This window comes from Cicer arietinum, chromosome 7 (genome assembly GCF_000331145.2).
Source record: "Cicer arietinum cultivar CDC Frontier isolate Library 1 chromosome 7, Cicar.CDCFrontier_v2.0, whole genome shotgun sequence".
Taxonomy (NCBI): domain Eukaryota; kingdom Viridiplantae; phylum Streptophyta; class Magnoliopsida; order Fabales; family Fabaceae; genus Cicer; species Cicer arietinum.
The window spans coordinates 601,229-614,633 of NC_021166.2; the positions used below are offsets into that span (position 1 = coordinate 601,229).

General features: G+C 27.6%; 1 protein-coding gene across 1 annotated transcript; it reads left to right on the forward strand.

The window, feature by feature from the left end:
- The first annotated feature begins 10,383 nt into the window (after positions 1-10,383).
- On the forward strand, positions 10,384-12,204 carry LOC101498654 (uncharacterized). The gene is made up of 4 exons (XM_004507542.4): positions 10,384-10,552; positions 10,718-10,758; positions 11,015-11,096; positions 11,267-12,204. Exons 2-4 carry the CDS (start codon positions 10,741-10,743, stop codon positions 11,923-11,925), a joined length of 759 nt encoding a protein of 252 aa, XP_004507599.1. The 5' UTR covers positions 10,384-10,552; positions 10,718-10,740; the 3' UTR covers positions 11,926-12,204.
- The last annotated feature ends 1,201 nt before the right edge of the window (positions 12,205-13,405 follow it).

The window sequence follows — 13,405 nt, forward strand, 5'->3', positions numbered from 1 at the left end:
GGAATAGTTAATGTTTATGAGACTCTTTTAGTACATATATTTGTCTTTGAATATTTGTAAATTTTTAGATATGTTTTTCTTTTTTAAATATATCATTTATTAGTAATAGTAATAAAATTAGGACAATTTATTTGTAATAAATTATCTTAAAATGTAAAAAGTTAATCTTAAATACATTTTTACACAAAGAGTAATATAATAATAGTCATACATAAATTATATTTATATTAATTACAATATCAATTTTTTTAATATATAAAAAAATCATAAAATCTAGTGACAACAAAAACATTTTTTAGCTGCACTATATTATTAATTTTACGTGTACCTGGTTAGAGATGTAATGAGTCAACTTGAGTTTGATTTTGAGAGAAAATAAATTTGAATTAAAAAAAAAATAATCCAGGTTCAATTCAGTTTTGTAATTTTTTCTTGCAATATTCGAACTTATTTCGAAACTAAATTGTTTTATTCGACTCCGTTAAGTTGACATTTTTAAAACTCTAAACTTTTTATTTGAAAAATTTACAAATAAAATTACTAATACAGTGTGAAATAAAAGAAATAATAATAAAATATAATAATTTAATTTGTATATCAGAAGATCAATTTAAAGTTGAATCCAAACATTTTAAAAAAAAACTAACAAATTTAATTGATTTGCATGAAATCTTCAAATTTATCCAATCATTGATTTTGTTCTTACATCTCTACATGCACCATTCACAATTTAATACATCACAAATCACAATTTGCATTTATAATAATAAAATAATAATAATAATAATAAATAATGCTTAATTGATCTTACTAACAAATGTTTTAATATTTTTTTTTATTTAACTATCTGATTCTCATAAAAATAAATCACAGTAATTAAGAGTTCAACCATAAAGTAACTAAAGTATCATAAAAATTATTTCAACGAATACTTTAAGAATTAACAACATTGATTTAGCAACCATATAAGGAAAATTTGTCTTTAAGAAAAAAAAGAAAATTGATGCGCGCGAAACAACTTGGTATTTTCAACACTCTCGTATAAAATTTCAACACCCTCGTAAAAGGTATTTTCAACACCCCCATATAAAATTTCAACACCCTCGTAAAAGGTATTTTCAAGTCTACTCCATTAGGTTGAACCCTTCTATACATTCATATATTCTCTATGTGAGGGTACATCAATTGCCTAAATATCAAATACATACACTACTTATTTTGTTTAGTAAACAAGAAAAATATATCATAAAAATAAGATTAAATAATGTTTGTCTATAAATTTTTTTCATATTTTACTTTTAGTCTCTAAATTTTTTTTTACACTTTTTAGTTCCTACAAGTATCATAAGCAAAATTAAATGACAAAACACACGATGGGTTTATAAGAGAAAACACAAGCATAACAAAATTGGTCATGTTATATGCAAAGGAGTTTCAGTAAGATTTCCTTTTATCCGTGCTTATCCTCATTTGTCTTATTTGTTACACTTGCATAACATTTCAGTTTTAAAGAACAAAAAATAACATGAAAAAACATAAACATAAAAAAACATAAACATAAAAATAATTTGTAATCCATTAAACTACTAATATTAATCACGTTAAAGAATATTGTTTGGCAATGTATTGGTAGTGCTAACAAACTAATTAAAACACCTATATCAATAATATTTTAAAAATAAATAGTACGTATAGGTAGCATATAATACGAAGAATTAGAACTTAAATAAAAATAGAATTGATACCTTTTAAAAAAAAGAACATTAGACCAATTGCTCAAATAGTACCCGTTTGAACATTCAAATGAATCACATTAAAATATAATTGAGAACTAAGTCAACTACTGTAGGATAAAGAGATCATAATTCAAGTGCTTGTTTCACCAACTGCTTAACACACATAGTTTACCAACAAAAACTAGCATTTTCATTAATTTAATATTACAAGCCTTGTCAATTTTTCACTAGAGATTTTAATAGCAGTTATAATGGTTTGAATTGGGACATATTACATGGAAGCCAAATTAGGGGAGTAGGTTCGATCGGAGCTCTTTTAGTGTACAATAATTGAAGAGAGTACTAGGTTTGTCAATTATATGATTGAACTAGTGATGAATCATAGGTGGCTTTTTAATCTCATGATATATAAAACACCTCTGGTTTGTTCTTGTATTACTTTTGAATCAATAAATCTTCTAAAAAATTTAAAAATTAGGTTTGAGAACGAAGCTGAAAATAGTTCTCCTTTGATTAAACTTAATTGTCCTTTTGTTGAAATAGAAAAGGACAAATGAATGAAAATAATAAGAAACCATAGAATTTAAAAAAAATTAAAAAGACAAAATTCAATATAAATTTTTTATATTTGAATACTCTATAGACACAGAAATGTATTCCAAAAAGTAATACTAAGTTGAAGGTTGATCCAAGCGTGTGATTTCACGTGCTAGAAAGTGTTTGACACGCTGAGAACAAAAGCTGAGGTGGTGTGGTACGACACGTGGGAAGATGTATTCATAGTATTTCTTACACGTCGTTGCTACGTAGGATAAAAGGCTCGTGTGACATAATATACGTGGCGAGGCATCACTAATATTGTTTTTATTTTCAAACTTTTTTGCTTCAATATAAAAATAATTAGGATAATGGGTGAATAGATAAAATAGCAATACGTTAGTGAGTGATGTTAGGGCGAACAGAGAGCTATCTATTATTACTTGCTCATTCAACGGTGCAATTTAAGTATCCACCGTCCACCGATCATTGAATTGACTTTAATTTTTGCCCCCTCCCCTATGCGAGGGATTAAATTTCACAACTTCTTTAGTTTTTTTTTTTCTTTTTTTTTAATACTATGAATTTCCATAGTTAAAATTGGATTGAGTGCTTACAAAAAAAAATAATGGGTTCACATGAACCCGCTATAAATTGGAGTATATAACTAATTGTATTTTATATTATTAATTAATTATAATTTAAATTATTAATTTTTTTGATTTTTGATTTATAATTATTTATAAATTACTTATGTAATTGATCATGATTTATTAATTATGTAGAATATTTTATATTGTCAATACTGTAAATTAAACTCTAATAATTTATACAAAAAATATGTATGTAAATTATACATATTTTTATGAATGAATGTAAATTTGTACGTGACGGATACAAATTACAATATTAATATTTAGCATCCATATAAATAGACATTCCATTGTGATCTTGAGAAATATGATGTTTATTTAGACTAGTGTTAACAAAGTACATTCTTTTTTTATATTTTTGTGAATTTGATTTAATAAATTATGTTAAAATATAATGATATAGAGTTATTTAAAAAATATATTTAATATTAATTTTTTGTGATGTTAAATTGAAGGAATTGAATATTTATTAAATGTTATTACTAAAATATGATATTTACGCATAGAGAACAAAATAAGAAGAGGTCTGTTGTTAATAAACAATTAAACCCGTGAAGTAGAAATTGGAATGATGAGATTGATTAAAGGTAGAAGACGAAGATGGATGAAATTGAAAGAGAAAAGGGAAAGGAAGGTGTTTGAAAAGGAAGAAACAGAAGAGATTGAAGAGAAGCAATGATTGGTAAAGTGGAGGGTCCCACCCATTCATTCTATCGGCTGACATTGACGGAAATACTTCAAAAGTCGTCAAATAAGTTAACATACATCAATTAAGTCACGCCTTTCTCACCCCAACACTTGCCTTTCTTCTATTATATTTAAAATAAAATTATTATTTTTAATTTAATGATACTTATTAATATGACTCTTCAACTATAACAGCCCTCCAAACTCCACCATGTTCCGTAGGTTTTATTAGACATAAACTTTTGTTCGCTCCTCTATTATAAACAGCGTTAGTGTCCCTACGTACGTTTCTTCGCTTTTTATTACGAATTTACGATAAAGTGCGCTCGTATTTTTTTATTTTCTCTATATATCATTTAGTGTATTTTTTAGAATAGTTCCACGTTGCTAGTATATTTTGATTTGCAATTGTCACTTAATATTTTGATTCCCATAAGAAAATCACAAAATATAGCAACATGGCTTGATCGTGGAATATTGGTTGACTCAAAGCTCCCTGGAAATTTTGTTGCATAGATATGAATAGGAATTACGAGTATGAGGGTCAATGATTAAAAGGAAAAAATAATTTGGTTTCACACAACAGCAATTCAATGGCAAAAAATATGAGTCCCAATCCGTAAGGCATATGACATCGCACCAAATTAACCACGCCGATGGACAACTTGTGCCTCGTTTACGGGTCTCCTTCAGACTTGTCCATTTCATTCGCACACACTTTTATTTTACTCATGAAATTATATTAATATAATGTTATGAAATATTTTATATAGATTATTTATGTATATTTTTATATAAATTTAAAATTATTTGATATGTTATTGAGAAATATCAAATTAAATTAATATTTCAAATATTTTTATTATAAAATATTAATTTTAATACATCTCAATAATGTATCTAATGATTTTGATATCTATTCATATAAATTTTTTTTGCCATTATTAATTTCTCTAAAATTTTGAGGCCTAAAATAGAACTTTGATTGTTTGGCATTAGAGCCGGTCCTAAGATCAACATACTCCCGAAGTAACTATGTGTTATAAAATCAAGTAGTTTTTATTTAGTAGATTAAACATGTACATTTTCATAAATTGTTAAAAATGTTTAATATTTGATTCAATAATTTCAATTCAATTTATAACATAAGTAAAATATTACAAGATTATATAGCTATACACATTTTCAATTTCAATAACTTTTTGTATGTTCTCTATTGTTAAGATCAGGTAAAGCATTATTAAACACAATAAATTCAAGGGGAAATCAATTTTACTATAAAAATATCAAAATATAATAAAAGATCACAAAGTTTTGAACAACTTAACTAAATCCATATTTAATATTACAATAGATTTATTAAAATTATAGTAGAGTACTGTGATTTTGTAAAACTACAAATTGAAATTTATATAAGAAAAAATAGTCACCATCTTTTTACTATTGCAAAGGAAAAATCATAGAGCTTGTATTTTTTTTTTTCTCATAAAAGACCCATCCACACTAAAATGATATTTGCTTTTTAAAACGAAACTTTTTGTGTCATCTAGCCTATAATTACGAGACAACATATATTCGAAGACTAGTATTTTAATTCCCATTTCCTTGAGTTGATTTATTATTATTGCATAATGTTTTGCGATCCTTTAAATAGTTTTATGAGAGATAACCACTAGTATATAGTCTATAGGGGATAATGAATTATTCTAAAAGGAGCAAAAAGTTATTTATTTATATCATTAGTAGATGCATTTCCAGAGGAATAATAGAATGTTGAAAAAGGCTCAAGGCCTATTAGATCATCATTCGGATTTTGGCCCATTTTAAAGATATGATCCACACCTATATATCATCTAATGTTCTCGTAGAATTATTATTATTTTTTAATAATTCTTTTGGTCATATAACATATTGACATTGTGGGAGAATTTAGCTAGAATTGCCAAAATTTAGAGGGCACCCACGTCACAAAACTAAAGGTTTGGTAATAAACATGCAACCGCATTTCCTAATTATCACTTTTGAGTTGAATGGTGTAAATTATTCCCCTTCCTTTTTAGTTTGTTTGATATTCCATTATTCCCACCATGGGTTGTAGAAGTGGGGTTGACAACAATGGTAGTAGATGCATTAAGAAGGAAGCTATATACCCTTTTGAAATGCGTGGGTTCAATGAAAATATACTTTATAGGCTGGACAAACCCAAACTCATAACAACAATTCAATTAATTACATAAATAAATTCGACTTTTTTTTATGTGGTATATATAGAATATTTAAGAGTGTGAGAAGTATGTATGAAAACACAACCTACACACATATATTTATTTGAATATCACCTTTAACAGAAAAAATTATGCTTTTATAAATGAGATTAAAATTCAAAAACAGAGACAGATTTTATGTTGTTGATAATTGTCCTGCACTCACCCACGAATCCGGTTTGTCACTAAAATTATTATCAGTTAAATTATTTTTATGTTCATATACTTATTCATTTTATTTATAACTTTTTTTTATATATATTATAAATTTTAATCTCCTCTATACTAAAAATATAATTTTTCATATTTTTTATTTTATTAGTGTATAGTAATAATAATTATTTTACTATATTAATTATAATAAATATATGAATTTTAAATTTATATATTTGAATGAGTATGGATATCGGCGGAGAAACCCGACTTCATTAAAAATAAGAGTGGAGATCTAAATTTTAAATCCAACAAAAAATATAGACGATAATAGATTATTTCCGATTAATCAAATGCATGTGTGGAAGAAGTAAAACCCGCTTCTAACATATCCCATGACACTCCTCAGAATGAGAAATTATTAAAGTGGTTGAACCAATTATTAATATTATAAATTGATTATATATATACACATGAGATGAACCATTCATTTGATAATCAATACCATCACCATTGAGAAGGTAAAATTCTTGGTCCACCAAACTATATATTAATCCAGCTCGACAGTGGTTGGAGTAAGTTGCAAAAGGAAGAGAGGTCTATGGTTATTTGGTGGAAGTATATGCAAATACTCCAACATTAATTTTACAGCGGAAACACCACAATCTTGACGGATCCAAGAATTGAGTTTTTGCTTGGGTTAGTCCAATTTGAGTATGACTCAATCGATAAGACGTATTAAATATATTATATATTTTTAATTATTAAAAAAAAATTAAATCTCACGTAAAATAAATGTGACGTCTTAAATAAATTTATAAAGAGTAACATTAATAATTTTTTAAAAATTTTATAAAAATAAATTACATTAAATATAGAAATCTAAATTATGGTTTCAAATTTATTTATTGGAACCACCTAACATTTTATAAATCTGCACACAAAATCCACCAATTTTTTAAAGACGATATAAACCCAATATAAACATAAAAATATAATATTCAAATGCAATTTAGTGTTGAGTTCAATACATACAAAGTCTATAAACATGATATGATATAAGATGGAGAAAGGATCTTGGATTACCTTCCAATTCAACCAAAAGTGTATAACCTTTCACATATGCGATTTGTTTCTCCAAAATTTATTAAAATTTGTAATAGAGACATGTCTAGGAATTTAAAAAGGATAGTGGATTTATTTTCTAATTAATGGAAGATTTTGAACATTAAGAGATGTATTCTAAAGAGAGTCAAACCTTTTGCTTCAAGTTGGGACGCACATAAAGATGTGCATATAGCACCTAGTCTACATACGACATTATTGAGTTTTTAGTGACGGACGGTACCACAACTCCAATATCTGTGTGATAAGGACCTCAACACCTTTTTTGGCTACGCTTCTGCTTCTTTTGAACTTCATTTTCCACTCCGTAAGTTATGTAGTTTACCAATTGATATTTCATGGTATAACTAACTATATTTGTATTGCCACAATTAATTAAACTTGAAATCATTTGTTCTGTTTTACTATAAATTAGTAAATTCATTACATATACACACACGTCTTTGCATAGTATATATATATGTTAATAAGCTTAATGTATCGTAAATCTGTAATGTGGCATATCAAAATTTTGATCAGATAAACTAGTACAGCATTTTGTGGTGATTAGTACTTTGGTTTAATTATATATTTCTCTATTTATAACAAATTTTTCTGTAGAATTACTATTCTAATCGTAAATATAAATATAATTAAAAGTTAAAATGTATTTAATTTAAATTTTAAGTTAAATATATATTATCTTTTGTTTATTTTAGTGTCGAAACAAATATATTGCTAAGAAGAATAAAAATCATAATATATTTACAGCAAATCCGACAATGTGGAAGTTTAAAGCAAAATTTGAAAGTGAACCTTTTTAAAAATTAACAATAAAATTATACTTTTTAGGCTTAATTAATTTTTATAATATTAAACAATATAAGTAAATATTAAATCCATTTGTAGGTTTGATTAATTTTAAACTGTAATAATTAATAATAAAGTTGTTAGTGAAATTAGTATTTTTGGACTTAAAAATATTAATTAAATTTACACTATTTGTTTAATTAAAAATTAATTTGAAATCTAAATAATTTTGAAATCTAAAACATTTGTTTTATTGTACCGTCCAGAAAAACAACTTTATGGGTTTTCTTAACTCTTGTGATTGGTTTTTCTTAAGGTTGTGATTTATAGCTTTGTTTGCTTGAAATTGTATATGCCTCCAAATGGAAAAACAGGAATCTCAACATTTTTGTTAAGCATCTCAATTCTCAAGGCTCGCTTCTTCTGAAATTGTTATTGGAGAAATTTAAAATAAAATGTGATACAAACATGCTTATACCAATTACGAACTGATGTGTTACTCGATGAATGGATTGTCTTATATCAATCACGATTTCTAGGCCCACTGAGCTATCACAGTCCATAATGTGACTGCCCGTTTATGGGCTATCACACTCCATAACAATTTATAGGCCCACTGGGCTATCGATGTCCTAAAAGTTTATTATAAAAATAAAAAAACTGCTAGTTATGTAATCATAAAAAAAAAACTTTTTAACCGCGGCCAACACTTCTTTCTTGATATCACCTCTCTTCTCCTAAATCATTTTCTATCTTCTTTTATTTAAGATTTAATTGCAGTTTTGAATTTTCTATTGTTGTCAATTCACAGAATTGGTTCCCCTATTTTGAAAGTCGACTGTTTTGGTCCTTTCTTCATACTTTTAACTAAAAAATGACGATTTTTAATGTTTTTAAGGACGTGACATACAATGCTATGATATAGAACCATCTAAATGCATTAACTTTTCATATGTCATTAATTAAATTATAAATATGAAATTTTTTGGAAGTTGACATCTAAGGTTTTATGGCATTTTATTTCAATTTCATGAATATTGATAATTCTACATCATCATATCATGCTACGTTATTTAAATTATCTTATATAATCATTTTTTAGTTAAAAAATCAGAGAGAAAAACCAAAGTTGTCGACTTTTAAAATAGGAGAATCAATTTCGTAAATCAATAAAAATAGATGGACTAAAACTGCAATTAAACCTTTATTTAAATAAGTGATCTTTATATATATAATTTTTCTTTTATGTTTTATATATTATATTGTCATCTAAATGCGATATTATTTAGTTCATCGTCTTGTTACAGTGTTCATTTAATTTATTGTTATAAATCTCGAGACATGAGTATTGCGAATGCTTGATATATGTTATTGACTGGTCATAATTTATTTCATAAAAATTCATTTGTATTATTTAACATATTAATCTTGAAATAGAATGACAGATGAACATTGAAGATAAACAGTTGCTACTAGGTTAGTGAGTAGTGAGCGTGGTAGAACTTATCCACTAAATATCATTAACTTCCATAGAAGTAGTAAAAAAAATTGCTATTTTGCAAGGGGGACAAATGGTTCGTAAACAATATTGTTGGTCGTTGGGGTCAGATTTGAAAATGCTGCAGAAGCATGGAAGAATTTAGTGTTTCAGCCAAAAGATCTTGGCACGCTATTGTTTAATACCTATCTTCCTACAATTAGACACAAGAAAAACTTATTTTGAATATCACTTAGTTAATTAACCAAATCCACATTCACATGCTCACTGATGCGTTCAAGCTCCCAATAGTATCTAGATGTTGTTGCCCGAAAATTTGAGATTTAATTTTACTCTCAACTTCCACATATCTTTGGTGCAATATTTAAGCTTGTATAGGGTATCCCATGAGGGACATATTGACCGGTTCTCGCTTACAAAGTTAATAAAATTAGGATCAAGTCACCAAGAGTTCTCAAAACGAAAATGCTTATTTGTTGTAATATAATGAGTTTGATCGAGCTTAAGGAGGAGAAGAGAATGTTTATATATCAAGTGATTATATATCTTGGAAAAAAGTGTGATTATGAGAGTGTCATTTATCTCGTAAAAAGTTTAGGTTTTTTTTATTTCTTATTCTTCTTTTATTAACGAGAAGTGGTTTTGACTATTGTTTGTCTCAAATGATTCATTTAAATTGTTTTATTTTCTTCTAATTTTATTTAAATAATTGGTGTTTATATAAATTTATTTTTAATTTTTTTTTTATGATTTTTTTTTAGTGCAACATTGTTTTGTTTATTGTGTTGATGCGACATTATTTTATTTTTTCATTTTATTCTATTTTAGATTGAGATAATAGTTTTGATGCAATAAATTAATAACTTTGAGGTTGTTAATGTCACACTTAATCTCAAACTATTGATTATATAATTAGTATAAATCTAGTTTAGTTGAGAATGCATGAGTGATTTGTAAAAAAGAAAAAGAAAGGGGAAGTGTGTGAGTGAAGCGAGAGATGCGGTGCAGCTGCAGTGCAGGGTCGGCAATCTATCGTTGTAAGCAATAATCAGTGAGTGTTGATGTAACGACAACAATTTTAGCGTGATCCAACGTCGTATCCCACTACGTGTAATATTCTTATTCGTCATACTCTTTCACCTGTTGCCTTCTTAAACTTCCGCGGTCTCCTTTTTTCGCCCCCCTTTCCTCTATTTCAGTACTTCAATTTTTGACGCTTCTTTTTCTTTTTCTTATTAATTCATTTTCATCCTTGCCTCATATCTCATCTCTAAGCTCTACTAGAATATTCCACACTCATGGCAGAAAAGGTCAAGGTACATGTTTATTCATTTTATAATCTGATTCATATTTTCCTTTTTTATCTCCAATCAATCAAAATACTCATCTTCATAAATATACTTTATTATTCTTTTGGTCATAATCAACAAATTAAAAGGCTATTTTCGTGCTTCTATCTGTTTTTTATTCTTTTATGCCGTGATCACTTAGATTTATGTACAATTAATTAATTATAATATTTTATAGTTTTGATGGATTCTTCTCTTTCTCTTGATGATCATGTTGATTCAGGTTACTATAATGAAGCTCAAGGTTGATCTTCAGTGTGACAAATGCTACAAAAAGGTCAAGAAAGTTCTCTGCAAATTCCCTCGTGAGTCTCTCATCATTTCACTTTTGCTTAATTTTTAATCACACTCAAAATTTTGCCTGTACAACAGAGATTACCAAATTAATTAAATTATAAATTATTATCTATAGTAAAGAAGATATCAAATTGAGTTGATTTTTGTTTGGTGTTGAAATATTTGTTGTGAACAAGAGAAATTCGAGACCAAGTGTACGATGAGAAGAACAACATCGTAACAATCACAGTCGTATGCTGTAGCCCTGAGAAGATCAGAGATAAGCTTTGCTGCAAAGGTTGTGGTGCCATCAAAAGCATTGAAATTGTCGAACCTCCTCCACCTCCCCAACCCAAACAACCAGAGAAGCCCAAGGAACCCGTTAAGCCAAAGGAACCGGAAAAGCCCAAAGAACCAGAGAAGCCCAAAGAACCAGAGAAACCCAAAGAACCAGAGAAACCAAAACAACCCGAGAAACCCAAAGAGCCTGAGAAGCCCAAAGAGCCCGAGAAACCAAAGGAGCCTGAGAAGCCTCCGCCGCCGCCGCAACCCAAGCCCGAACCACCAAAAGAAAAGCCCCCACCGTCGGCGGAGCCCGTGCATGTACCACCACCTCCGATGATGCCGGTGTGTCCACCGCCGATGGCGGTTCCAATAGGAATTTGTTGTGGGCCATGCTATGAAGGTAGGCCTGGTGGGCCATGTTATGACGGTTACGGTGGGCCACCACAAAGTTGCTATGATGGGTACTACGGAAGACCAGTTTATGATAGTTACGGTGGTGGCAGGCCTTGTTATGTGAGTCGTTGTGATGAATATTTATGTGAAGACAATGCCACTGCTTGCACGATTATGTGATCTTGTTACCAAATTCGTCACCACTATTATCATCAATTTACAATTGATAATAAATCATGGAGTACTAATATTTGTTTTTCAACTTACAAATTAATAACCGGTGTTTGGTCGAAAGCAATCGTATAAGAGGGAGATATAGAATAAATGTATACCGTCATATAGTATTAATGTAACTGGTATACTAATATACTATGATACCATATATTAAAACAATTTGGGTAAAGTTTGTATTTACGTGCAAAATTGATTGAAAAATGGATTTATTTGATTTGCTCAAAAGGACATTTGCTTTGGTGGGGACTTCAAAATGGATTTATTCTGGCAAGGCTAGAGTTCGGAGATTTCATTTTTTTTGTTGCAGTGCAGAAGTTAGTTTCCATTAAAATTTGGTATTTTGCATGAAATGTTGTTGGAGTATCTAATTTAGAGTTCGTTAGTTATACTTTTTCTTATAAATATTTTTACTATATTCAATTTTTTTATTATAGCTTTTTTTTTTTTTTTACAAAAGTTTAAATTAAAAATTGATTTAAATAATTTTTATAAAAAATTGTTTTAAGTATTTCATTTTTTTAAGATTTTTTTTAATAATTAAATTTCAAAAAGTACTTAAAATGATACTTTATTTTGAGTAGCTATGTATAAAAATTATTTTTGAGAAATATTTTTTCTAATGACCTATTATAATTATGTTAAAACTTTTAATAATAAATATTTAAGTTATTAAATATTTTCAAATAACTTTTTAAAAAAATAATTTTTAAAAAATAAAGTTAAAATAATTTTTTTTAATAATCTAAAACAAACAATCTTTAGAGTATATTTCACTTTTTATTTTCTTGTAAATTGGTTTGGTGCAAGTGACATACTTTATGAAGTTATGCCTATTAATAATATTTTAAGTTGACGAACTAATAGATAGTCACGGAAGAAGATTTAAGAAGAAAGCTCTAGATTAAAATCAAAGAAAACTAACGTAATTTACTAATATTTGGTTATAAAAAAAGTAATGTTTTAAATATATATACTTACCTTATCTAAAAAAAATTAGCAAGGGGGACCTTACAAAAGACTTGCTGAGTCATAAATTTAAATAATTAATTAGTTGAAAAAAAAGAATTTTGTGACCGCAAGTCCGCAATATCCCCACTAATTAATTAATAATGTTTAATTAGATCAGTGTCATGACAATGACAATTACATATAGGAATAGTGTTTGGTTCCACAAATTAAGTTCCTAATAATCAACAACACTTTAGGATATATTGCAAGTTATACTCTACCAAATTTGTATCAACAATACAATATTTTTGACTTGCATAATTTTCTTTTATTAGGACCGTGGGAATTTTCAGTTAGGAATCAGACATCTAAATGATATTAATTATTACCACAGAAGTATGAATAAGCTTTGGTATACTATTGATGAATGACCTCATTAGACAATGACAAGTTGACAACCGTGATCCTTTTCTTTCCC

What these genes read in the sequence shown, in the direction of transcription:
- LOC101498654 (XM_004507542.4), top strand. An exon ending in AGTTCTCTGCAAATTCCCTC is followed by an intron (nt 11,097 to 11,266) that starts GTGAGTCTCTCA and finishes TGTGAACAAGAG; the next exon opens with AAATTCGAGACCAAGTGTAC.